Source organism: Bos mutus, chromosome 4 (genome assembly GCF_027580195.1).
Source record: "Bos mutus isolate GX-2022 chromosome 4, NWIPB_WYAK_1.1, whole genome shotgun sequence".
NCBI lineage: Eukaryota > Metazoa > Chordata > Mammalia > Artiodactyla > Bovidae > Bos > Bos mutus.
The window spans coordinates 113,707,583-113,734,043 of record NC_091620.1 but is presented as its reverse complement, the minus strand read 5'-3'; the positions used below and the strand labels follow the sequence as shown (position 1 = coordinate 113,734,043).

The following is a 26,461-nucleotide window of genomic DNA, read 5'->3' as shown; positions in this document are numbered from 1 at the left end:
CAAAGGCAAGAAGCAAGAAATTGTGGCAATTCAGAGACTGATAAATCACACCATTTACTATAGAGAACTCAAAGGCAAACAGGACTCAAGGGAGCAAGCATGGCAGCAGATGGCTAGAACCCAGGGAGGGGAGCTAAGGGCTGACCTCTGAGTGATGTTCTGCTCCTGCATCTGGGCAGGAAGAGGGGTTGACTAACTGTCACCTGAGGACGTCAGGGGTCTTCCTGAGAAGTGGCCTTAAGGAGTGAGGAAGATTTCAGCAGGGGCAGATATAAGTGCTGGGAAAGGTAGGACGTTCTAGGCAGAAAGAACAGCTTGAAAAAAGGCAAGGAAGGAAGGACCCAGCTGGGCACAGCCAAGCCCCCTGGAGCTGTCGATTCAACAGGAAAAAGATGCTCCTGGATTCCTTCTTTCACTTGCGTGTGCCCAGTGCCCAGCGTGGAGCTTACTGGTTCCAAGCACACATGCTTGGAATGATGGATGGATGAGGTAACAGGAATAGATATTTCCACTCAAAACTCTCAGAGTCCTATCTTCCAGACCTGAGGAAAATGGTTTAAACCAAGATCAAATCTCAACTCTGCCCACTTGTGAGCTGTCTGACCTTGGGCAAGCAATCTTTTACAAGCTTTAGTTTCTTCTTTTATAAAACAGAGATAGTGAAATTACCTGCCCCTGGGTGCCTCTGAGGCAGTTTTATGATATGCATTGGCACCCTTAGTAAATGTTAATAAAGTCTCATTGCTGCCAGTGTTAAAGGTATTTTCTATGAGGCTGTATATATTGGGTTTTAAACACCTAAACAAACTTTTTGGCCAATCTAGTACTTTTGTTTAAATACCTTGAAATAACAAAAGCTCCAGAAAAAAAAAAGAGAAGTTTGCCCATTAGATCTTGTCTTGGTTGGAGTCTCAGACCTTGCCAGACACTTTGCAAAGGCATTACCTTAATTGATCAGAAGTAGCCGTGTGCCCGGAAAACGCATGGTCTTCAGCCGTTGTTGAGGGGCTGTGCTTCTATCCAGGAGAAGGGCAACTGGGGCCAAAGCTGGGCCATCTTGGCAAAGGCTCGAGGAGTTTGATGCTTCTCCAAATCTTGTAACGAGGAGTGAGCCAGAACTTTCTTTCAACGGGGAAAAATTGCTTTTCCAAGCTACTGAGCCAGAATCGCTTTCCTGATTCGTTTTTCTAATTATCTCCCACTTGATGCCGGCGCTCGGCAGAATCTGGAACACGTCGTCATTATACAGACGTCAGTGGGAGCTTAGCAGGCGCTGATCAACCAGCGTGAACTCACAGAGGATACTGTGTCCCAAGTCAGCCCCAAATTGCAGCTCTCGGCAGCATTTCCAGCCAGAAGAAGATCATGTCATGTTACAGAATTCTCTCTCCTTCACTCGATGGTGGGCATCAGTAGGAGGTCAGGAACTCTGTCATTCCCATGAATCCTTTGAATTCACTGTCCTTGCAGTCACAGAACAAGGAACTAGCAATAGCTGGTGAATTAATGGAAAGAACAAGTGAACAATTGACATTAAACAAAATCTCTCATCATCTTTTAAGAAGAGATGGAGGAATGTGGACTAGAAAATCACACAGGCAGGCCCATCCATAGTGTTTGAGCAATCCTGATTAATGAATGGATGACTGTCAGTCCCGAAGGAAGAAATCCAGGAACCAGAGCCAACGCTCTCTGCCTTTCAGCATTGTCATCGCCTGCAGCTCGATGAAGATGGAGGCAGGATTATGATGGTGCTGGTGGTGAGAGCAGGTGACCACCTCAGACCAGGGCCTCCCCTGCTCAGGGTCTCCTGAGGATCCAGCTCACACACCCCACGGGCAACCAGACCCCAGGAAAACTAGGGACATTAACAATGTATAGACACTGATGCTGCTGCTGCTGCTAAGTCGCTTCAGTCGTGTCTCTGTGCGACCCCAGAGACGGCAGCCCACCAGGCTCCCCTGTCCCTGGGATTCTTCAGGCAAGAACACTGGAGTGGGTTGCCATTTCCTTCTCCAGTGCATGAAAGTGAAAAGTGAAAGTGAAGTTGCTCAGTCATGTCTGACTCCTAGCGACCCCATGGACTGCAGCCCACCAGGCTCCTCCGTCCGTGGGATTTTCCAGGCAAGAGTACTGGAGTGGGGTGCCATTGCCTTCTCCAATAGACACTGATAGAACAGTGGAAAACTTTGACAGCCATTTATTTGAAAGAGTCTTGGTGAATTTATCCTGAGTTTGGGAGGTAACCACATGATGAGTTTCTTAAATTTGGGAAATCACTTTTTGAATCTGCTTTTCCTCCAGTCTTATGTGTTCCTTACCTCAGAGGTTATAGTCAAGGAATGTATCTGAAACTCAGTAAAAGGAGAAGAAAAGGGTACGTGGGGAAGATAAAGGACTGCTAGGAAGTTTAATTTGTCATCACTGAAATCACAGTCTTCATATTCTACCAAAGACAGAGGGGGTGAATTGAATGGACTGTGGCTGATGGAATCCACACTTGCGTCTCTTAGAGTTCCTGCATTGGCAGGCAGGTTCTCTACCACTAGCACCACCTGGGAAGCTTCAGAGAGTGTCCTAAAGAGATGCATAGCTGGGGATTACCCCAGTGAGCCAAGCGGGTTTCTGACCAGAAAACTCCAGGAAAGCTCATGAATGTTCACAGACCCTATCCACAAAAACACACTTATTTAGGAGCAGTTGGCTAAGGGCTTCCCTCGTAGCTCAGTTGGCCTGTAAGGCAGGAGACCCAGGTTCGATCCCTGGGTCAGGAAGATCCCCTGGAGAAGGAAATGGCAACCGACTCCAGTATTCTTGCCTGGAGAATCCCCATGGACAGAGGAGCCTGGTGGGCTACAGTCCATGGGGTCACAAAGAGCATACAGGACTAAGTGACTAGCACACATGCACACACACACACACACACATACCAGAAGAAAATGAATATAAAGAGTTTTTATTGAAGTATAGTTGATTAACAATGCTGTGTCAGTTTCAGGTATACAGCAAAGTGATTCAGTTATACATCTATCTATCTCTTTCAGATTCTCTTCTATTATAGATTGTTACAAGATATTGAGTTCCCTGTGCTAAACAGCAGGTCCTTGTTGATTATCTGGTTTGTGCATCAGATCAGATCAGATCAGTCGCTCAGTCATGTCCGACTCTTTGTGACCCCGTGAATCGCAGCACGCCAGGCCTCCCTGTCCATCACCAACTCCTGGAGTTCACTCAGACTCACGTCCATCGAGTCAGTGATGCCATCCAGCCATCTCATCCTCTGTCATCCCCTTCTCCTCCTGCCCCCAATCCCTCCCAGCATCAGAGTCTTTTCCAATGAGTCAACTCTTCACATGAGGTGGCCAAAGTACTGGAGTTGCAGCTTTAGTATCATTCCTTCCAAAGAAATCCCAGGGCTGATCTCCTTCAGAATGGACTGGTTAGATCTCCTTGCAGTCCAAGGCACTCTCAAGAGTCTTCTCCAACACCACAGTTCAAAAGCATCAATTCTTCGGTGCTCAGCCTTCTTCACAGTCCAACTCTCACATCCATACATGACCACAGGAAAAACCATAGCCTTGACTAGATGGACCTTTGTTGGCAAAGTAGTGTCTCTGCTTTTGAATATGCTATCTAGGTTGGTCATAACTTTCCTCCCAAGGCATAGTAGTGTGTATATGTCAATCCCAACCTCCTAATTTATCGCTTCCCACCACTTTTCCCCTTTGGTAACCATAAGTTTGTTTTCTTTATCTGAGAGTCTGTTTCTATTTTGTAAATAAATTCATCTGTATCACATTTTAGATTCCACATGTAAGTGATATTACATGGTATCTATCTTTCTCTGTTTTACTTCACTTAATATGATAATCTCTAAGTCCATCCATGTTGATGCAAATGGCATCATTTCATTCTTTTATATAGCTCAGTAGAAAGACGTGTTTTTAAAGATACAAATTAACAGCCTCAGAGAGAAAAGAGAGTGTATCCAGGAAACAAGACATGAACGTATTTCAAAAAAATACAACAAAAAAGAGTGCTTGGAGGTTAAAAATATAGTAACCAAAACTTAAAAGCCGAAAAGAGTTGGATAATGAAATAAAGGAGGTTTCTAAGAGAGAGGGTAAAAATGTTTCTTTAATTAGTCAAGAATATTCAAATACAACACAAATGAACCTATTTACAAACAGAAACAGACTCAATTAGCTGTACAGCAGAAATTAGCACATTGTAAGTCAGCTTTGTTTCAATTAAAAAGGAAGAATACTCAAGAAAAGTTAGGAAATTGATTTAGAAATCACAGTGTTCGAGTAATTGGAATCCTTAAAGAAAAGAGAAAACAGAGAAAAGAAAAAAATCTCTGAGAAATGGCACAAGAACATTCTACAGAATCACAGGATGTACAGACCTCTAGAGTCTGTGGACGCTCCAGCAGAGCATAAAGAGCAGTTTCACCCCAGGCATGCCTTAGGATGACCTAAGGAGTGAGGGGACGCCCAAGCCTGCAGGAAAGAAGATGGACAACCAGCCTGGGTGGGGTGTCCTCACCGCAGGGTTGCAGGCCAGGAGGGGATGGGGTGAGTGCTGAGCATCCTGAGAGATTTCTTACCATCAGAGACCCCACAGGCACCGTGCGGATGGCTCAGTGTAGCAGAACGCAGACATTCTCAGATTTTCAAGATCTCAAAAATTCACACCACATCCTTCTTGTCTCAGCTGATAGTCACCTTGCCCTGCTAAAATGAAGTGAAATTTTAAAAGGCATGGTATCCAGGGGACAAAGGATAAAATATCTGGATAAACAGATAACCAGGAGACAGCAAAAAGAAAAAAGTTAGAAGACAAATCAGTTATCAAGTTTAGAGAAAACAAAAGTTCACCTAGAAAGAAAGTATAGTCAATATACACTTTATATGTCTTGGTTAGAGAAACTTGCTCTTGAAGAAAACATCTGTTTTCATAATTATATCTACTATAACTCTATATGGTTAACTAAATAGTGAATGTTAATTTGATTCTTGTGCTCTAAATTTTTTTGAAGATTTGGGAGGAAAAGTGTGTGTGTGTGTGTGTGTGCACGCGCGTGCATGTGGGGCAGGGGCTGGGACGGGCATTATGGGTCTGCATGTGCCTGTGTCTGAGAACTTCTGGGGTAGGAAGCCAAAATCTAACATGGGGAAAATCCAGAAATAGCAGAATAAGCTTATTATTTAGAAAAACAGGGTAAATGCTAAGTGAAAGAGAGTTTGAAATGGCTGCTACTAGAGTGGGCAGGTTTGACTAAGCTTTGTGGAACTGTCTGCCTTTTTATGGCCATGTTTTTCATAAAGAGTTTGAAAGTTATAGGAGGTGGTTATAATATATTGTGATAGAATGATAGAAAAAATATGACTTTTAAAAGAAAGCAGAAAAATGTTTGCTGTTAGCAGTTAATCTGAATGTCAATTAAAGGATTTTTCTTTCCTCCTTTTATAATTAAAAAAAAATTGAGATATGTATTACTGATGAAGTTGTAGATTTTTACAGACAGACATACTACACACACATACTTCACACACTCATACACACTCATGCTACACACACATACACACACTACACACATGCATACACATGCACACACTTGTTTAGTTACTCACTCATGTCTGACCCTTCTGCAGCCCTATGGACTGTGGCCCACCAGGCGCTTCTGTCCATGGAGTTCTCCAGGCAAGAGTATTAGAGTGGGTTGCCATTTCCTATTCCAGGGGATCTTCCCGACCCAGGGAACTCCTGCACTGCAGGCGGATTCTCTACCACTGAGCCACCTGGGGAGCACACACACACACACACACACACACACACATTCTACTCACATACTTGGAGCACCAAGTCTGGCCCAGAAGAGGAGGTTGCCTTCCCTGGGAAGCAGAGCCACGTGCCCTGTCCTCTGGGAGCCTGCTTGGGTTAAAACACCCGGCTCCAAGAGCAGGACGGGAGGCCCAGCGGGTGGTGTCAGCTGCACCCCTCCCAGGATGAGCCCTCGAAGGACTGGGTGTCCCTGGATTTGGAGCCCGAGGCTTCTTTCCGCCCCCCAGTGCAGGAACTCTGGCACATCCTCACGTGTGATGAAGTGTTCTTTATGCACACGTTCAGCAGTGACAGTGGCTGTACAAAAGCATGGAGAATCCCATGGACCGACAAGCCTGGTGGACTTCAGCCCATGGGGTCACAAACAGTCAGACACGACTGAGCGACCGAGCACACACATATGAGAGCTGAGGATCCCCTTTTTCATATTGACACTGAGAGGAGATTTCCAAATCTTCTGATTTGCCTGCAGGCCCTGGGAAATATAGGGCAGAGCTTCTGCCCTTTGCCACCTAGCAGTCTTGGGGGCATCTCTGAACATCCCTGGACCCCCACAGGGCCACTCCTGGGCAACACAGGCAGTCCTCACACCCCTGCCTCCATTGCCCACACAGGAAATCCAGTGAGGGGACTGGCAACCTGCCAGCCCTCCTCGGGGTGCCCATCACTCTGGCCAGCTCCTCCACGTACACGGCCACCCTCACACTGACCCTTTGTCCTTCTTTGTGCTTTGCAGATGTCTCTGGGGTCGCAGATTGACTTACAGAAGAAGAAGAGGCGGGCACCGGCTCCCCCTCCACCACAGCCCCCACCACCCAGCCCGCTGGTGCCCCCCCGCACGGAGGACAGGGAGGAGGGCAGGAAGGGCAGGACGGGTGAGTGACCGTGTCTGCACGCCTCTGGGTGCTTGGCCTGCATCTTAGCACTGCTCCTCACCCCTGCAGTGGCCTCCTCTGGGATGGCATTAACCCGAAGAATATTTAGCCTAAAGAAAGAAAGTCTGGAAATAAACAGTCGTGAGTCATGTAATACCCTGCAGGCGCTTTCTGGGGGTGGTGCAGGCATTTAGAAGGTGGGCCAGTGGGGAAAGGTGAGGGTGATTGAGGAGGCTCCGGAGGGGGCGCATGATGGGGAGCCTGAGTGTGTGGCTGGGAGTTGGTGTCTGCTTGTAGAAGGCGATGAGTCCAAGGATGGAGCCCACAGATGACGGTGTGAAAGACTTTCAACCCAGGGGATTTATAGATCAGGTGACAACAGCTCAGTTATTTTTTGAGCACACCAGTTCTACAGCTTTCATGTATGATAATCCTAGAGAAAAAGGGAACCCAAGTTAAAGTGGGTGCAATCATAGTATAGTTTAAAAGGGTGCAATTATAATATGTGTGAGCAGAAAGACCTATTAGATCATAATATCCTACTCCCATCCCTAGGTCCATGAGCCAGGGCTAGCCAGTTGTATTCTAAAATCACTGTTTGTTATTTCATTTACGGAGGGACCAAGATAAGCCTCTGACAAGTGCCTCAGCCTCGTTTCAGGGGTGCCGTTCAGTCTCCTGGGCACCCTCGTGGTCTGCCTTTGACCTCATGGCTGCAGCCCCCAAAGGGAAAAGATGCCCAAGGATGCAGTGTCTCACTGTTGGCCCCTAAAACTTCTATGAGAGCTTACTTGGCTGTTCGTCAGCATTTTCCCCTGGTTAGTACCTTGCTTTTAACGTCTTAGCATTTCACAGCGTGGGAATCGGCTTTTCTAAGGAGCCGTAGCCTGTATTTCACGTCAGTGCATCCTCTTTCCCAAAGGAAAAGCTATCCAATTTAAAGGATCAATAGCTCCTTCAGCTAATCCTGTTTTCTTTTTCTCTTAACAATCAGACCCCTATTCTGCCTTCCAAGCTGCCTCCTCACTCTTTTCATAAATGATGATGAACTCAGATTGAGAGTTCCCTGTTGAAATTCTTAGAGGCATCCATGCTAAGTGTAGTGTGGATGTGTTGAGTCCTGCAAACCTCCTGGTCAGACCAGCCCGTTTCAGCCCCAGGAAGGGCCTCCTGATAGAACCTTGAAAGACCGAGGCCCATCTCTGATGAGCTTAGAGATTCTGGCATGGGTTGGGCTGCTGGTACCCAAGGGGATCACAGGAGAAGGGAGATGGGATTTTAAAGTGAAAACTAGGGTGACAGTTCCCTCTACAAAGAGGTGTGGATGGTAGTAACTGGGCATGAGTCTCTCTCTGGTCCACAAACTTGTTTGTGAAGATTGAGGAGGAGGCCAGAAGTTCCTTTCCTCCAGATAATAACTTGGAATAATTTTTGAGGTCAGGAGTCTTGGCCATTTCAAGGCAGATTTCCGTCACCATCAGAAATCCCCATGAATTAAAAGTACAATACAGGCATCGCAAGCAGAACTTTTAGCCAAAATCTTGGCTTTAGGTTAAAAGATAATGCTTTAAAAGTAGTCCAAACCACAACAGAATATGCTGAGCTTTTTGTATCAGATCCCTAGAGATCAAAATGTTTTAAATGTTTGGTACTTGTGCTAAAGGAGTATTGCAGCTGGCTGGATTTGGGTCTTGACCCAAATTTCTTGGTAAACAACACCAAGCCTCCTAGTGGAGAGCCTCTTCGTCTACCTGCCTTGGGGTTGGTGCTGTTTTTATCTGTCAGGTCCTTACCTGTGGGCCAGGCGAACCACACCCATGCAGACTGCCTTAGCTCATTTGCACTTTGAGAGAGGAAATGATATGTAGATATAGGAAAATTAACATTTTTCTGTGTCTAAAGAACTATAACCAAGAGAAGGAACAAATGGATATATCCCTTGATGAAGAAATGAAGTCTCTTAGTATTTTTATTCATAGTCTGATAAAGAGCATGAAGTATAGACTCTATTAGTTACTAGAAGAGTCTAAACGTTAGAGCTTGAAGAAACTATTTTTAAGATGAGTATAATGAGCACAACTTATGACACTAGTAACTCATATCATGTGTCAAGTCATTGACTTTCAAAAATTTTATTAGCAGATCATTTTCATAGCAAATTGTAAATAAATCCCCAATGTGAATAGATGAAAGAGGGTTGCTCTGATGGTCTGAGAGATAGACAGGAATGAGGGACCCCACTTCTCTCCCTTTGTCCAGCCAAGGACCCTTTTTGAGACAACGTTTGAAAGCTATTACCACAAACAAAGAGATTGATAGTGTAAATGAGCTTAAAGAGGGAAACAAAATTAGGGATTATTGAATCTATAAGAGATGATAAATATAAGCAACAAGAATAAGCCAAAAAAAAAAAAAAAAACCACCTGTGAAGCGGAAAAAGACTATTGTGAAGAAAAGGAGTTCCTTTTAACTTGACAGAACTATTTAGGGAGTTTTAATAATAGTTATAGGTCCAGAATTTGAAAATACTGTGCCTTCCAAAAACAAATGGTAACTGGGCAGGTATTTTCAAAGAGACCCAAGGATGGAACACATATATAAAATAATTGAATCATGTGAGAGGTTGGATTTGGTGCGGGGTGTGGCTCCATTTGGTGCCAAGAATGGCTGGATCCGGTGCCGGGTGTGACTGGGTCCGGTGTGGGTGTGGCTGGATCCAGTGTGGGGCGTGGCTGGGTCCGGTGTGGGTGTGGCTGGATCTGGTGTGGGTGTGGCTGGATCTGGTGCGGGGCGGGGCTGGGTCCGGTGTGGGTGTGGCTGGATCCGGTGTGGGGCGTGGCTGGGTCCAGTGTGGGGCGTGGCTGGGTCGGGTGCAGGGTGTGGCTGGGTCCGGTGTGGGTGTGGCTGGATCCGGTGCGAGGCGTGGCTGGGTCCGGTGTGGGTGTGGCTGGGTCCGGTGTGGGTGTGGCTGGATCCGGTGTGGGGCGTGGCTGGGTCGGGTGCGGGGCGTGGCTGGGTCCGGTGCGGCTGTGTGTATGTTTGGGGCCGTGAGTTTGTCCTTGGTGTGGGTAAGTGCTGGTGACGTGCCTTCTGTGGGAGGCAGAGAGCGGTGGCTTCACCTTCTGAAGTGACTCCTGTTGATTCCATGTAGGTGTCGGACGGCAGGTGCCACAGAAGCCCCCCCGAGGCGCCGCTCGGGCCCCCCCCCAGCTAGTGCTGCCCCGCCCCACCCTACCCGCCTCCTGCCGCGGACGCGGCCGAGCCTCCGCTTGGCGCTCCCGGGGAAGGCGCTGCTCCCGAGGCCTCCAGCCCAAGGCCAGCCCCCGCACGTACGTGCCTCTTGCTTCCCTCCGTGTCGACACCTCGTCTCTGCCGTCTCTGGTGTCGGGGCTGGGTTTCCAGACTTTCCGTTCTTGCCTGGGGATGTGTGTGTCTCTCCCCTCCGGCTTTCCTTGCTAAAGGCTCGACGCAGTGTGTCTGGTTAACAGTGAACGCACCTTGGATGCCCGGCAGGCACCCGTGTAACATTATTTAACCCATTAATCATTCAGAGCGCGGTTAGAGTTCAGCCAAAACTGTATCCTGTGGGCCGAGGCAGCCAGCCGGGAGCAGAGAAATGTTCCTCGAGTTAGAACCGGCCTCAGAATGCTCGCCAGTGGCCAGGTCAGCGTAGCACAGCGATGATGCGGTCACATAGGTCGTGGTGCTGAGCCCGCTGCGGCCGGCTGTGAATGCCGGTGGGCAGGGGGCTGTGCTCCAGAGATGGACGGGGACTTACCCATTAGAGTCTGTGAACCCAGTGGCCAAACATAAGTCCTAAAGAAGGGGAGGCTGAGGCCCCAGGAGGGGACCAGCTTGATTTGAGTCTAGCAACAGCCAGAGTCGAAGGCTGGTTTTGTTTCTGCTTCCTGTCACACCTCGTCTGAGATCATCCTTTCTTGTTTCCTGGGATTTCTTTTGAATTTTAACAAACACCATGTAGAGCATCCCTGCTTCCAGACAGGCCTAAGTTCTTTATATATACCTACACATACGTACAGGATTTCCTGGTGGCTCAGTGGTAAAGAATCCACCTGCCAATGCAGGAGACGCAGGTTTGATCCCTGGGTCAGGAAGATCCCCTGGAGAAGGAGATGGCAACCCACTCCAGTATTCTTGCCTGGGAAATCCCATGGCCAGAGGAGCCTGGTGGGCTGCAGTCCATGGGGTTGCAAAGAGTCAGGTGTGACTTAGTGACTAAGCATCAGTAACACACACACACACACAGAGGGCATCGTCCATATATTGAGCCTGTGTGTGTCCCTACTTCAGGGCTCCTGAGCTATACAGGATGCGTATTTATAAACCAGGTACCCTCCAGGGTTGCATTTTCCCAACAGCACAATGCCTCTGTGCATTCCACCCGGGGAGCAGCTGTTGCCTCTGTCCCACATGAGCTCTGCAGCCCTCTGCTTAGGAAGTTCATCCTTTTCCACCATCCAACCACTTGATCTTTTTCTATCTTCCTTGGAAATGACAGCTAGCTCCCTGCCAGCTTCTGGGTAGAGAAGATAATTGTTGAATTACTTACCAACTTTCTCTAGGCAAAATAATCCTGATTCATTTTATCTCTTTTCACAAAAGACTTCTTTTTCATCCTCAAAATACGTTTGATCATCTTGACATTGGACCTACTTCCAAATGCAAATGAAGTTTGTAGGGGATTCAAAAATGGAGGATTAGACAGATGAGTCAGAAAGATGACAACCGAGGCTTGGACAGCTCCAGGGCTGTTTCATCCCTGAAGAGGGTGGGTTTGAAGCTCCGCATGCCAGGGCCCAAGTTTTCAGTGGCTGCTCTTGTGGCTGCCATCCTTACCTCCATGGATTGTCCTCCCTGGGGAGCCAGTGGGAGGAAGGACTGGGTGGAGAGCGGGGCCCCTGGCAGCGAGGAGGGGCCACCGCCCGGGGGCGCACACTGGGTGGGAGAGCCAGGCGTACACCTGACTTCTGTCAGCCTTCAGACCTCAGTCTCCCCCAGCCTGCCTGGGTTTGAGGGTGGTGTTGGCATGTGTGGCATCTGCCAGGCACATGGGACAAGATTTAGCAGCTGCTTTTCTTTTGTTTTGGCCATGCCACATGGCAGGTGGGATCGTAGTTCTCCGCCCAGGGTTGAACCTGTGCCTGGGCATTTCCAGGACGGAGTTCTAACCACTGGATGACCAAGTCCCCAGCTTGTTAAAAGCTGCGTCATCCTGGAGAAGAGTTTGTTCCTGCGTCCCTCCAGTGCTGAGGAGCCACACTCCACCCACCCTTGGGAGCCTTTGAGACAAAGGTCTGTGCAGAGGTTGGACCTGCACCAGACAGAAGGGAAGGTCCCTTGTGTTCCCGTCTGGAGGCCCCATCCCCTTCTCAGTCCTGGGTCAGTTGCACACCTTAGTCTCCCCACATGCGTGTCCAGGGGACTTCCCCTGCCCTCCCTCTTGCTCGTCCTCTCAGACACGCTCACAGAGATGCCAGGAAGAGAGCATAGAGCCACAGGGGGTGCAGAGAGAAGGGCCCATTCATGCTAGGACCACCCAGAGCCCTGCGCCTTCTGCCCGGGCCCTGCCTCCTGCCCCACCACCACCAGCCGTGGGTGCCCCGGGAGTTAAGGCATCCACTTTGAAGCATTTACTTACCTAATTAGCAGTACTCTGCTGAGCATTGTTTACAGTGTGAAAAACTGGAATCGACCACTCAGCCAGGGAGAAAGCAATTCACCGGCTTTGATTCAGGTCTTTTAATAAGTGAAAGAAAAAGAATCCTTTGTTATCATTTGTTTGATTTTCTTACATCATGCTGAAATCTGGGTACCGCTCTTAGCCTGTCTCCAGGGCACCGTGGGTTGTTGGCACATAACGTACTGGGTGTGATTTTACCCCGTCGGCACACACACCTCACCTGTGCTCTCCTTAGACGTCCACTTATTTATAGTCGTGGGAGCTCAGTAGGGACGTTCGGATGCCAGCCACACACGCTGGTGTGTTTCCTCCTGAGTTCAATGTTAGACCTGTGTTCTCTTTGAGAAACAATGTGTCTGTGGTGCAAACAAGACCTGACCACCTGGAGGCCAGGTGAGATCTCGCTCTGTGCTGTCTGGGGAAAGCCAGTGAGGAGGAAGCTGAGCCTGAAGCAGCTTTGCCACTGGCCCCAGTCTCCCAGGTCCAGCAGCGGACATTAGGTGTCTTTGACCTTCAGTCTCTGCTGGCCACTCCCTGCACTTTGCTCCTGCTGTGCTGGAAGCTCCCTCCAGACCCCTTCTGCTGTGCACCTTCTTTGTGATCTGTACCCTGGTTGGTGTCTCCACCTAGGTTGTTACAAAGAAGTGAAGTATGTTTTCTTGAAAACCAGTCAGCACAACCAAAGATAGGATGGAGAGAGTTAAGTAGCGGCGAATCAGTAACAATGGCTTTTCAGGCAGATGTGAGAAGGTGGTAGAGAGTGTGCATGCGTGTGCGCTCAGTCGTGCCTGACTCTTTGAGACCCCATGTGCTGTAGCCTGCCAGGCTCTTCTCTCCATGGGATCCTCTAGGCAAGAATATTGGAGTGGGTTGCCATTTTCTTCTCCAGGGGAGCTTACCGACTCAGGGATCAAACCCCAGTCTCTTGTGCCTCCTGCACTGGCAGGCAAATTCCTCAGCACCAGCACCACCTGGGAAGTGAGAAGATACGAAATAGGTCCTCTGCACCACACCCTCAATTGTGATCTCACCTGCTCCAGAGCCTTCTGTGCAAGCCATCTCCCTGTCCCTGGTCTTGGTTGCTGTTCTCACGCCTTTACTGGTGTTCATGTCACTGCTCTCAAGCCTCCTGTCCATCCCTGGCCTTCTGCCAGCTGATGTGAGCAACAGCTGGGCCCCAGGCCCTGAGCCGGGACAGACCTTCCTTCCCATTGTGATGCTTAAACTTTTAGCAGCACTTGGCTCGTGGCTATTAAGATCATGCTGACCCAGAACAAAGGCGCACTAAAGGAGATATGTGCTAGCTGAGTGCCACGCTTACCTGGGGCTCCTGCGCTTTTCTTTGAAACTTCCCTGGTGGCCCAGAGGGTAAAGCGTCTGCCCACAATGCGGGAGACCCAGGTTCGATCCCTGGGTTGGGGAGACCCCCTGGGGAAGGAAATGGCAACCCACTCTGGTACTTTTGCCTGGAAAATCTCATGGACGGAGAAAGTTGGTAGGCTACAGTCCATGGGGTTGCAGAGAGTTGGACACAACTGAGCGACCTCACTTTCTTTCTTTGGGCTCTTTTGGAATCGAAATTGGTTTGTAGTCAGAAAGTCACTGTACCTAGTGTGTGTGTCTGATTCTAAGAGGCCTCCTGTAAGTGACTGGTCCTTCAACTGCTGGGGGCCCGCCTGGATGCCAGATTGATCGGAGTGCTCCCTGCACTCAGGCCCTTGCCAGCAGGGTGGGCCTCTGCTGGCCCTGCCCCATCCTGGGAGCCTGTCTTCAGCACGGCTGCCCCTCCCCGTCATCCTCCAGCTGCTCGTCCTTTTCTCACCATGCTTGCTACCGAGGTCAGTGTGTGCTGCTCCAGTAGCTGGAGCTGCTTGGAGGCTGTCGCGGTCTTAAAGGGCGTCCAGCCCCAGCCCTGAGGTCTGTCTGTGGATGCTGTCCACAGTGTCAGCAGGGCCTCACATGCAGGCAAGGTGTGGAGATGTGGGGCTTGTAGCAGCCGTCAGCATCCCAGCCAGGGCCGCCATTCCTCAGCAGTCTCCTGTCTGGCCCAGCTGTCAGGAAGCCCTCGATGCCCCCACCTCAAGTGTTCACCCCCTGTGTAGCCCCTCCTCTTGAACATGGACTCCCATCTAACGAGTAGAATGTGGCCACAGTGGAGTCACCTGTCACCTCTGAGACTGGGTGCAGACAGTCTCTGGCTTCCATCTGGAGCCTCTCATGTGCTCACCCCAAGGGAAGCCGGCTGGCACATTGGGATCTGCTCTACAGGGCGACCCCATGGCAAGGGCAGAGGGAGCCTTCAGCTAACACCCAGTGGGGAACTGAGGCCCTTCCCCCACTGACCTGAGAGCTGAGTCCTGCACAGCTGCCAAGCAACAGGCTCGCACAGGCTCCCCAGTCGAGCCTGCAGGTGAGACCACAGCCCTGGTCCACACCTTGATTACAGCCTGTGAGACCCGGAGTCAGAGGCACATGGCAGAGCCATGCCCAGATTCCATACCCACACAGACTATGGGGTAGATTCTTATGCTTTGAAGCCTCTACATTTTGAGTTCATTTGATCCATGGCAGTAGATAACTAATACAGGTTGCAAAACTCCTGTCTTAAGCCTGCTCAGGTAAAAATCTCTCACCTCGTGGAACAGGAGTCCCAGGAGGACACACTTCAGGGCTGAACCTGAGGCCCAGAGTTGCCATCAAGGACCTCCCTAGTCATCTCTGAGGTGGGCTTCCTCCTCAAGCTGGCCAGGGCACCATGGCCATTCCCTGCATCCCATCCAGATGCCACAATTCTCAGAAGAGGGGAAGAGACCATTTTCCTAGTAGTTTCATAGGAAAAGGAAGCCTTTCCAGAAATGGCCAGTTGCAGAGTTTCTCTCGTGTCTGGTAGACCAAGGTTGGGTCCAGGGCTGACCTAGTCCCTGGTGAGAATGGAATCCCAGAAGAGGAGTCAGATGCATCCTGACTGCCGGGATGGGAGTCAGCTTTCCCTGGGTGTGTGGAGCTGCTGGTCAGCACAGGCATTCTGCTCACTGGGAAGTGTGGAGAATGCATACTGCTTCCACAACCAACAGTGTTCACCACATGTGGGATGCAGCCTGTGATTTCCTTCTTGCATCTGGAGAGCAGCAGGTGCAGAGGGAAGACTAGGTGCCAGGGGTGAAGACAGGTACATGAGTCCAAGAAGTGTGGCCACACACCTGGAAGGCAGAAGTCACCAGGGCACTGTCCCCTCCAGGGACAGGCTCAGTGCGGGACTGGCCAGTTCAGGGCTGACACCCAGCTCCATTTCTCATTCCTACTTTTACAAACCAAAGGGATGACAAGAAATGCTCCTGGTGTCAGCACGCGTGCTCCTAGAGCCCAGAGACGAAAGGGTTCAGTTTCCTGATAGTCTTAGAAGCTAAGAAGAGAATAGAACAGAGTGAGCGGAGTCGTGTGTTCAACCCGTCAATCTTTGGAATCCTATATCTCATTTAAAGTCACTTTCTGCTGCAAGAAGCATCAGTAAGTCTTCCATGGTGAATTTAACTTAGGGTAAACAAAACGCAGCCTCGTCAAAGTAGGTCAGAGCAAATGTGAAGCTGCGTGGACTTGGCCTCTGCATCACTTGGTGCAGGATTGCGGGTCCCCTGGCCTGGTCCGAACTGTCACCCTCTCCCTGGCACCCTGGTCAGGCCAGCCTGTGGGGTCTGAGGGGTTGAATGCTGGTGCATACGTGGAGGAGAACGATCTCAGCCTTGTGGCACAAAGGTCATCGCAAGTAGGGTTTTGGTGATGTGTTTGAACTTCCCTTGCAGAAATGTAGCAACAGGAAATAGAAGTTCCTTGGCCTGTACACTTTAATCTTTTCGTTTCTTATTAATAAGCTTTCATATTAACCTTTGGATATCTAATCACGTGCATTGGTGCTTCATATGCATGTCTAAACCAGTATAGCTGTGCACATGGATTTCTGCCCATCACTAACCAGCTCACTCTCTGACTTCAGTTTTAGTTGAACCTTCATTGTGGATCATGCTGGTGGAGTTTATCCACTAGCTGCACTGAATTCTTTATTTAAGAAATCTGCAGTATTTGTTATGATTAAGTTATTAACAAGTTAGTAGACACTTGTTTCAATGACAAGACCCTGGGGATTTTAGAAATCAATGCATAGAGAGCTCAATTTGTTTTACATTTGATTTACAGATCCTCAGTTTGTTTTATATTTTTAAAATTTTACTGTCCAATGATTGTTATACATTTTCCTACACCAGGCTGGAGGAAATCAGCCTTTCCTTGGGTATCCATTTCTAAGATAATTGGCAAAGGATTTTAAAGACATAGAGGGAAAAGGGAGCCATTGTCTCCTGTTCTAAATGATTTATAGGTTCAAGCACCACCATGACAACCATTGTGATGTTTCAAGCTAATCATTTTTCAATTTGTGAACAAGTATTCCATTTTAAAGAACTTTGGGAAATTCTGAATTAAGGGAATAAAATGAGAGAAATAAAGTATTTTCAATAGAAGATTTGAGTTTGCTCAATGTAAAATTAATAATAATAACAAGAACTTGCATTGTTGGCTGTGTGACTCAGCAGATCTGAAAATCTAGAAGTGTTTTGGGTCCGGCTGTGTGGTTTTCTGGCAGAATAGCTGTCAGCAGATCCCCATGCTTCCAGATGAGAGCTTCTCTAGCTCAGAGAAGAGCTGGCCTGAGCTCAGAGTACACAGGACAGGACAGGAACTTCACTGACGGTCTCCCTATGCGGGGGCCAGTCATCTTCAAAGTGACCTAGCGTCTTGCTCTACAATTGGAAACAACATTAAACACTCAGCCTGTTTCCAGACAAAGCAGTTAATTCTACAGCTCATGACACAGTGGGCTTCCCAGGTACTCAGCAGTAAAGAATTTGCCTGCGATACAGAGACAAAGGAGATGCAGCTTCAGTCCCTGGGTCAGGAAGATCCCCTGGAGGAGGTAACGGCAAACCCACCCCAGTGTTCTCGCCAGGAAAATCCCATGAACAGAGAAGCCTGGTGGGCTACCATCCACAGTGGTTGCAAAGAGTCAGACACAGCTGAGCGACTCAGCACACACACACACACACACACACACACAGCTGACACAATTCTGGGAATCTTGTTTGTCATGGAAGCACCCTTGAAACCCTACAGGGTTGGGGGGTGGGGGGTGGGATTCAGAGCAAGCCCAGCAGAGCAGTCTTGCCCTTCTTGTGTGTACTGGCTGCTTCCTTCCTGTGGCAAAAGGACCCGTCACACCGCTGCTCCTGCTGCCATGGGAAAGGGCACAGCGTCCAGGGAGACAGGAACTGGGTGGTGAGCAAGTGACCTTCTCATCAAAGGAAGGAAGTCGGCAACTGTGGGAGCAGAGTCTGTCCCTGCTCACAATATATTTTAAAAATGGGTGGAAATTGTAACCTGTTATTATGGAACCTTGAAAAGCATTACATCTATCCAATATGAACTAGACTGAGTGCTACTTAGGAGCAAAGCAATAAGAATCATGATAGAGTTATGCAGTGTTTAAAAAAAAAAACAAAAAACCCTGTGAAATTATTTCCTTTGGTTAATTGTCTTTGGGCACTTTATTTCCAAGCTATGTCGCTGGCTTAAACAATTGAAGAACTTAGTGACAACTCAAGGAAGCCCAGGTGTCCACTCAGCCTAGCTCATGCCATCTAGCTGGTGAGAGCAGATTGTTGAAATTTTAAAAGTTTTGCAAGCCAGTTGTTAAATAAGTGAAAGTGAAAGTCGCTCAATCGTGTCTGACTCTGCGACCCCATGGACTATACAGTGTGTGGAATTCTCCAGGCCAGAATACTAGAGTGGGTAGCCTTTCCCTTCTTCAGGGGATCTTCCCAACCCAGGGGTTGAACCAGTGTCTCCTGTACTGCAGGCAGATTTTTTACCAGCTGAGCTACTAGGGAAGCCTGTTGTCAAATAAAGCAATTATTAAAAGTAAAATATGTAAGCTTGCAAATGAATACTATTAAAAACAAAGGTACATATTAAAAACTCAGCACTTTCTAATTATTTTACTAATGTTTTACTATTTCTGTGTTCTTGAGGTTATGTATGTTGAATCAATATGATTTAATAATATGATAGTGAAAATGCTATATGACAGCACACATCTTCCCAACACCACATTCAGTGACTGATAAGACCTGGAAATCAACCAAGGAAGGAGCATTTACACCATGGACATTGGCAGAGGTTCTGTGTCAGGACTGATTTATTGTCTGGTAATTGTCCAGGCATACAGTGTAACCCTGGGTAATGTTAATAGAGCAGATTAATTATAAAAGCATATCAAGCCAATGCATTGTGAAAAGTAGCCCCCCAAAAAAAAACTGAAGAATGATCCTTCCATTTTTCAAAAACCATTATTCAACTCAGCAAAGTCATTCACCTGATGGACGAAGAAGCCAAGTTCTTCATGGTTTCATGTTCATCTTACTCCTTAACATAAAATGATTAATCCACACTGGTGTCAAAAGTACATGTGTTTGTCAAAGGTAATAATAAGCTGGCCATAGGTAAAATAATTTGGCAAAAAATAATAAAAGTACTATGTGTATCAATTGGTTCATATACAATTTACAACAAAGACTGTTGCAGTCTTTATTATCACTTACAAATTCTTTATAGCAGTGCAACCTTATTGTTCTGTCTGTCCCTTTTCCTTTTTCCAGAAGAGAGCTGGTGACTAACCATTTATCAGCCTCCCACCACAAAGCAACAACAAATATAAACAGGAATTCTGAAAAGAAGTAAAATAATTTAGCTAAGAAAATGGATGGCAACATTATCTTTGATTGTCTAAGTCACTGCTCAAGCTGTGAGTTGACACAAACAATCAAACACGTGTCTGTGTCTCTCAGAAGTTTAATTTGCTGCCTAAGTTCAGGTTCGGAGAAGGCAATGGCAACCCACTCCAGTACCCTTGCCTGGAAACTCCCATGGGCAGAGGAGCCTGGTGGGCTGCAGTCCATGGGGTCGCTAAGAGTCGGACACGAGTGAGCGACTTCCCTTTCACTTTTCACTTTGGTGCACTGGAGAAGGAAACGGCAACCCACTCCAGTGTTCTTGCCTGGAGAATCCCAGGGATGGGGGAGCCTGGCGGGCTGCCTTCTATGGGGTCGCACAGAGTCGGACACGACTGAAGCGACAGCAGCAGCAGCAGCAAGTTCAGGTTGGGTGTGAAAAACAACTTTTCAATGCCAAGAGTTATGAGAACTTCTTTCTGGGTTCACATAAATTTAAGTTCTTCCTGGAAGTAAGAAACAGCTTGATTTTTAAAGAATGGTTCAACATTCTTATTTAATACCATTATTGTATTTGATTAGTTAAAAAGTGAGTAGGAATTATAAGCCTACCATTTTCTTACTGACAGTGGTCTTCTAAAATGTTGTCTTACAGAATTTTTGTGAGATGCTGTGAGTTTAGGCACAGCCATTCTGTTTTAATCCCTAAGCCTTGAGGCCTTCAGGGCCTTAAAGATTCTCCATGCAATGGCCCTTCATCAGATGGTCAGTCTCTCAATGGGGAAAATAGCAAGACCCAGAAGTTTCATCCTTGAAAACTGTGGTCAGCAGGCACATGCCATTGATGACCTTTCTCCAGCCCAGTAAATCAGTCAGTATTTTCTGAATTCATGCTTGAGCCCTGCTTAGCATCAGCATTATCAAGGTTTGATTGATTGATCTGCAGTTGAGGGCATTGCTTTGCAATGTTATCTATTTTTCCACTGGAGTTCTGAAAGCAACTGAGACTTCTTTCCAGGAGGTAAAAAAATTGGTTTTTGCCTACCAGCTGGTCACTGTCTCTGCCTGCAAGGACTTTCAGGTTTCTGATCAAATCCAAATCATTTTATTAGACCTCAAAGACAGCAGTGAGTGCTGCTGATGTAACTTTTCCAGGGGACAGAATTGGGTGTGTTAGATCAATAGGTCCTTTGAACAACTGACACAGAGAGAGACTGGAAGGAAGTGGATGATACTCATGAACTTACATACAAAACAGAAATAGACCCACAGACATAGAAAACAAATTTGGGGTTCCCAAAGGGGAAGGGGGGAGGTACAAATTAGGAGTTTAACATTAACATGTACACAGCACTATAAATAAAATACATAACCAACAGGGACCTCCTACATAGCATGGGGAGCTAACTGTACTCAGTATTTTGTAATAACCTATAAGGGAAAAGAATCTGAAAAATAGATACATATATGTTATAACTGAGGGCTTCCCTGTGGCTCAGATGGTGAAGAATCTGCATGCAATACAGGAGACCCAGGTTCCATCCCTGGGTTGGAAGGATGCCCTGGAGAAGGGAATGGCTACCCACTCCAGTGTTCTTGCCTAGAGAATCCCATGGACAGAGGAGCCTGGTGGGCTACAGCCCCTGGGGTCACAAAGAGTCAGACACAAGGTAGCAATTAGCACAAAACAAACAGCATGTATAACCGAACCACTATGTGGTACACCTGAAACTAATTCAATATTGTAAATCAACTGTACTTCAATAAAGAAAGTACATTTCGAAAGCAAGAAAGTGGAGGAAACAGTGGTAACGTGGTTTGGCCGACACCTCACTCTCTATGCAGTGCTCAATCCCCAGGGCCTTGGTGATACTGAGAAGGGCGATGTTTTTTTGGCAGTTTGTGTTCATGTTTCACCCTTTATTTTCCCCCACAGTTTATTGCTGTGCATCATTCCCTACCCATGCCAAGCACTTCTGATGGACGGCCCCTCCCTGGAGCTCCGTGCCTCTGACTTTTCCCTGTGCCTCTGCTGTCCTGACTCTGATTCTCCTGTCGATCTTCATCTGTCAGCATAAAGGGCTCATTTGTACACCTGCAACTCACTTTCCTTAGAATTGACATATAAGTGCAGAAACAACAGAGATTTGTTTGACTGAGGTTTATATTTCCTTGTAGGAGTAAAGAGTTTTATATGTAAATTCTAGGTTGATAATTTTCTGTCTGAAATTCTTCTTTCACAGATACACGGATATGTTTTTATTAAGAACCTTGATTTATTTGAATTCATTATTAATTCCTACTTTTCTTGTTTGATATTTGGATGCAAAATTTCTTCTCCACTTTCCTTTCAGCAAGATGGTGTCCATAAATCGACCAGTGAGGGCAATGTGGATAGAACTGAAATAGTCTATCTTCCTGGTAAAAATAAGCGCCTAAGCTCATGAACTCTAATATAACCTGTAGGGATTCACAACTCATGACCTATGGTTATCCTTCTGGGATATGTAGGACCCAACTTTTTTATAGATTTTTTTTAGATTTTCTTATTACTGTGTCCCCTGCCATTTAGAGAGTTTATGAAAAGAAAACAGGAAGAAGATCTTGTGTCTCACTTCATCTGTTCATGAGGCATGCAGTCATTCAACCACTGATTCACTGACCATGGGTACTTGCTCGATGCCAGGAGGCTTTGGGGGCTGTTAGACTGAGTAGCAAATGACCTCCACCCATGGCCGCTTCTTACTATGGCTCCCCATGGGAAAAGAGGTAGCAATGGAGCCACTTGATAAATGCTGGTCTGGAGGTTTGTGCAAGTGGGAATCAGGCCCGGAGGCGTAGCTGCCATGTCCGTGTAGGAGTGTTGCCTGCTCTTCCTAGAGACTGAGGTCCTTCTCCCATCTTGAGAAAATCCAGGAGTCACCTTAGCGGTCCTAAGACAGAGCAGGTGAAAATACTCATGTGAAGACTTAGGGTTTAGGAGAAAAGGCTTGCTGTGGTAAATTTTTACTATTGTGCAAAGATACATTTGAATTGGAGAGGCTTGTCACATTTCCCTCCAAAAGGTTTTTTTAAACATTGTTCTCAAAGAAAAAAAATCAGAAAGTGTTTTTTACTTAAATGACTGTTGTCTGCTTGATCACGATGAGAATGGTGGCGATAATGTAAGAATTATTGCAGCTGACATTGGTAGAACCCATAAAGAAATATAAGCTAGAGCTTCTAGAAATATATAGCTAGAGCTATGTGTAACCAATCCAGTGCCACGTGGTGGGAAAAACACAAAGTTACAGATGTTACTCACAAGGAAACAGAACAAGTTAGAAATGCTTTTATTTGCATTGAAATAAAGAACTTTTGTCTGATAAGCAGCAGTCATTTGACCTCACATCATTAATTGGAAACATCTAAACAAGAAAAGGAAGGAATGATGGCTAAAGCTGAAACTCCAGTACTTTGGCCACCTCATGGGAAGAGTTGACTCATTGGAAAAGACTCTGATGCTGGGAGGGATTGGGGGCAGGAGGAGAAGGGGACGCCAGAGGATGAGATGGCTGGATGGCATCACTGACTTGATGGACGTGAGTCTGAGTGAACTCTGGGAGTTGGTGATGGACTGGGAGGCCTGGCGTGCTGCGATTCATGGGGTCGCAAAGAGTCGGACACGACTGAGCAACTGAACTGAACTGAACTGAAACAAGAGAAGGTTTATGACCCAGACATTGAATATTGTAGAAGACTGTATATAATTACAGCCATAAGCATTTGTGTAAGAAGTAGCTATTATTGCTGAAGAAAGATAGCAGTCGGAAATCTTAAGGCCAAAAGTTAGGAGAAGAGCAGGGTAAAATTACATTAATGATATTGTTCACAGAATTCCTGGTTGGGAGGACAGAAAGTATATACAAAAATGTATCAAAGTCTATGAAAAACAGAGAACACAGATGTTGGGGGTGGGGAGGAACAAACAGAACAAAAAAGACCAAATTATATGACAAGTCAAATTCGACCAGAGCACTGCAGATCTCCTGGATCACCAAGTTGGCCAAAGACACGGATGACTGGCAATACCTCGGGGATCTCTATTGCCAAAGCGTCTCTCACACAGCTGGGTAAAACTCAGGGCAATCAGTGAACAACTTTAGAGATCCATGTGTGTCACGACACTATGTTTACCGAGTGTCAGAAACTTCTAGGAACCAGACAGATTCATTTGGTTCAATATTTTTTCTCAGGGCAGTCACATTTCAGAGAGGTTTTCATTTCTGACTCAACCCAGAAGTCATCCCTCTTTGTGGGTCATCTCTTCTCCTTATAAGCCAACAGGAGATTTGTCAATTTCTTTTCTCCATGCTGTTACACATAGTATCAAGAGTTGAACTCACAGAAAAACCGACTATGTGTCTCACCAGAGACACATAAATCAAGCAGCCCTACTGACAAGACTTGGTTAGCTGTGCCCAGGGATGCCCTGAGGCACATTAGCCCTATAGCAAGTGCCACAGCAAACAAACATTAACTTTATGCTATTTTTCAATTGCAGTGGGCTTAAAGGCTTCCATTTTCAATGCAGAGACAGTGTCAGCAGTGTGCAGTGGAACGGCCGTGACTTCTAAACTGCTGCACAGTTAGATGAAATGTTTTCCATCTTACTTCACTGGTACTTGTGACCTTCTCCTATGAAAGTTCAGAGACTATTTTCTGGTGAATAAATTGCTCTTAATACTAGAGATGAAACAATTTGGAGAATCTTACTACTGTTTCCTCATTGGTATTTTATTTTCTCACCCGTTTTAATCAATTACACATTACATCTGTGTTTCCAAGGCTTATCAACTGCTAATTTTCACAGTTTCCATGTTAATTTGGATCCATCATATGATACTGTTTGTTCACAACTTTCATAACTCATGTTGTCTGATCCAAAATATGTCCATATGCAGACTGACATTTTCCATGGCAAAACAAACTTTTCTGTGATGGGGTAGGATTGCTTCTTCCAAATATTATGAGACAGGGTGAGAGCACCTCTGCACAAGTATTGAAGGCAGCTTCAACCAGCACAATCAATTGTCTAGAAATTAATCCACTCACAGAGTACTCACTTATTTCCCCCCTGAATTATGTGTACATGTGTGCATGCGTGCAGGCATATGCGTGAGCTTTAACTATTTCATCATTCACACCCAAGAAATGTAGAGCAGGAGAAAAACTCAAAATAGCTTTGCTCCTTATTCATTGCCATGGTAAAGCAACAACAAGCAAACTTCAAATACTTGGGCGAAAACGAAGGTCCAAATCTGAGATGAAATGAGACTTGGAGTTCTCTACAGGCTGAGTCCCTGGGCTTTCCTTGTCATCAATAGCAACACAGAACTGGTGACCCTTCTGTCAAAAATTCTGCCCAGAAAATTTTGAGATTAAATTTATCCTCACTTTCTGTGTTTATTCCACCCTTAAATGCTTTATATAATCCTTCTTTTGCCTTCTTCTTAAGAAAATAATAAACTTTTTATTACTATGAAGAAGGTGTGTAAAAGTCAGAAAGTTGTATCTGCCTCCAGGAAAAAAAAAAAATGCCCTTCAGAAAAAAAATTTTAAAAAACAGCAACAGAGAGATGAGAACAATTGAGATTATTTAGGCTGGCTACATTGATTCCAGGGTGTTAAATCTGCACTCCACTTTTGAGGGAGGAAAGTAACCCAACTGTAACCTAAGTCAGAATGCAATAGCCAAAGCGAATCATACTTCTTTCTTTGGCATTAGAGGAACTGGGATTGAGGAGAAAATAGATCCTTGTATGTTTCATATGAATCAGCTCAGTTCAGTCGCTCAGTCGTGTCCGACTCTTTGCAACCCCATGGACTGCAGCACACCAGGCTTCCCTGACCATCACCAACTCCTGGAGCTTGTTCAAACTCATGTCCATCGAGTTGGTGATGCCATCCAACCACTTCATCCTCTGTCGTCCCATTCTCCTGCCTTCAATCTTTCCCAGCATCAAGATCTTTTCCAAGGAGTCATTTCTTTGCATCAGGTGGCCAAAGTATTAGAGTTTCAGCTTCAGCATCAGTCATTCCAGTGAATATTCTGGACTGATAATGAGGAATATAAAGCCTTCCTAATAATAGCTCAGATCCTAAACCAGATGGCACATGGCCATGTCTGGCCCACAGATGTGTCCTCCTTGCCAGTATTAAGTCAGATGGGCCTCGAACTTCCATCTCCTCTGCAATGAGTAAGAATGCTTATGCCCTTAGGGCCCAGAGCTTACCAGCACTGGGCCCCACCCCCTACCCCCCAAGGCCCAGCGCCTAGGAATCACATTGCTATGGCTATTCTTGGGCTGTGGTTTTTCCAGCAGGAGAATGAAGGGGAAAATGATGAAGTTTTACCATCAGGCTCCTGAAAATAAGTGGACGAAAGTGGGAAAATGGAGCATAAATCTCTAGGGCTGCAGTTTCAAAGGAAAAGAGACAAAGCCCAATTCTGGCTGAAAGTAAGGAGTATTCACACTTCTGGCTGGTTCCTCTCATGGAAGTTTCTCTGTAATCCCTGGAGCATTTGATGTATGACTTCTATCTCAGTCTTTTCTTCCCACCCCTTCCCTCAGTCCTCTCTTAAAGTGTGAAAGTCGCCAACCCCATGGACGCTGACCCCGTGGACTATACAGTCCACAGAATTCTCCAGGCCAGAATCCTGGAGTGGGTAGCCTATCCTTTCTCCAGCAGATCTTCCTGACCCAGGAATTGAACTGGGGTCTTTTGCATTGCAGGCAGATTTTTTACCAACTGAGCTACCAGGGAAGCCCCAGTCCTCTCTTAGGCTAGCCTCAAATCTGCACCCACAGAGCCAGGAAGAGGGTGCCTCAGGGGCAGGAGTGGGGGTGTCTGCTTTGTGCATGTCCCTCTCCACCCCATGCCATCACAGCTGTCGTACAGGTAAGACCAGGATGAGACCCTGCTGAGGGCAGTGGGTGCCAAGCCTGAATGTCCACTCCCTGGACAAATGCCCTGCATTAGAGCCCCTGGGGTTCCAGGACAGAAATATGTGAAGACTAAGTTCATTAAGTTCCATGAACATTAAATAATAGTGAGTGGTTTTAAACTGATATTTTTTTTCCCTCTTTAGTAGTAGATTGTAAGCCTCTTTTTACTATTGCAAGTTGAAGTATAGGAATCAAATGGATGGGAATTAGCAGTTTTTATTTTGTTTTTTTCTTTTAAGAGCATTAGCGATGTATAGATCGGAGAAGGAAATG

At 46.6% G+C, this 26,461-nt stretch overlaps 1 protein-coding gene across 1 annotated transcript in view; it reads left to right on the top strand.

Moving 5' to 3' along the window:
* The window catches only part of COBL (cordon-bleu WH2 repeat protein), a 299,100-nt gene that overhangs the window by 211,537 nt on the left and 61,102 nt on the right, over positions 1–26,461 (top strand). The window contains 3 exon segments of the mRNA XM_070369922.1: positions 6,584–6,722; positions 9,874–9,940; positions 9,942–10,051. Coding sequence (XP_070226023.1) covers positions 6,584–6,722; positions 9,874–9,940; positions 9,942–10,051 — 316 coding nt within the window.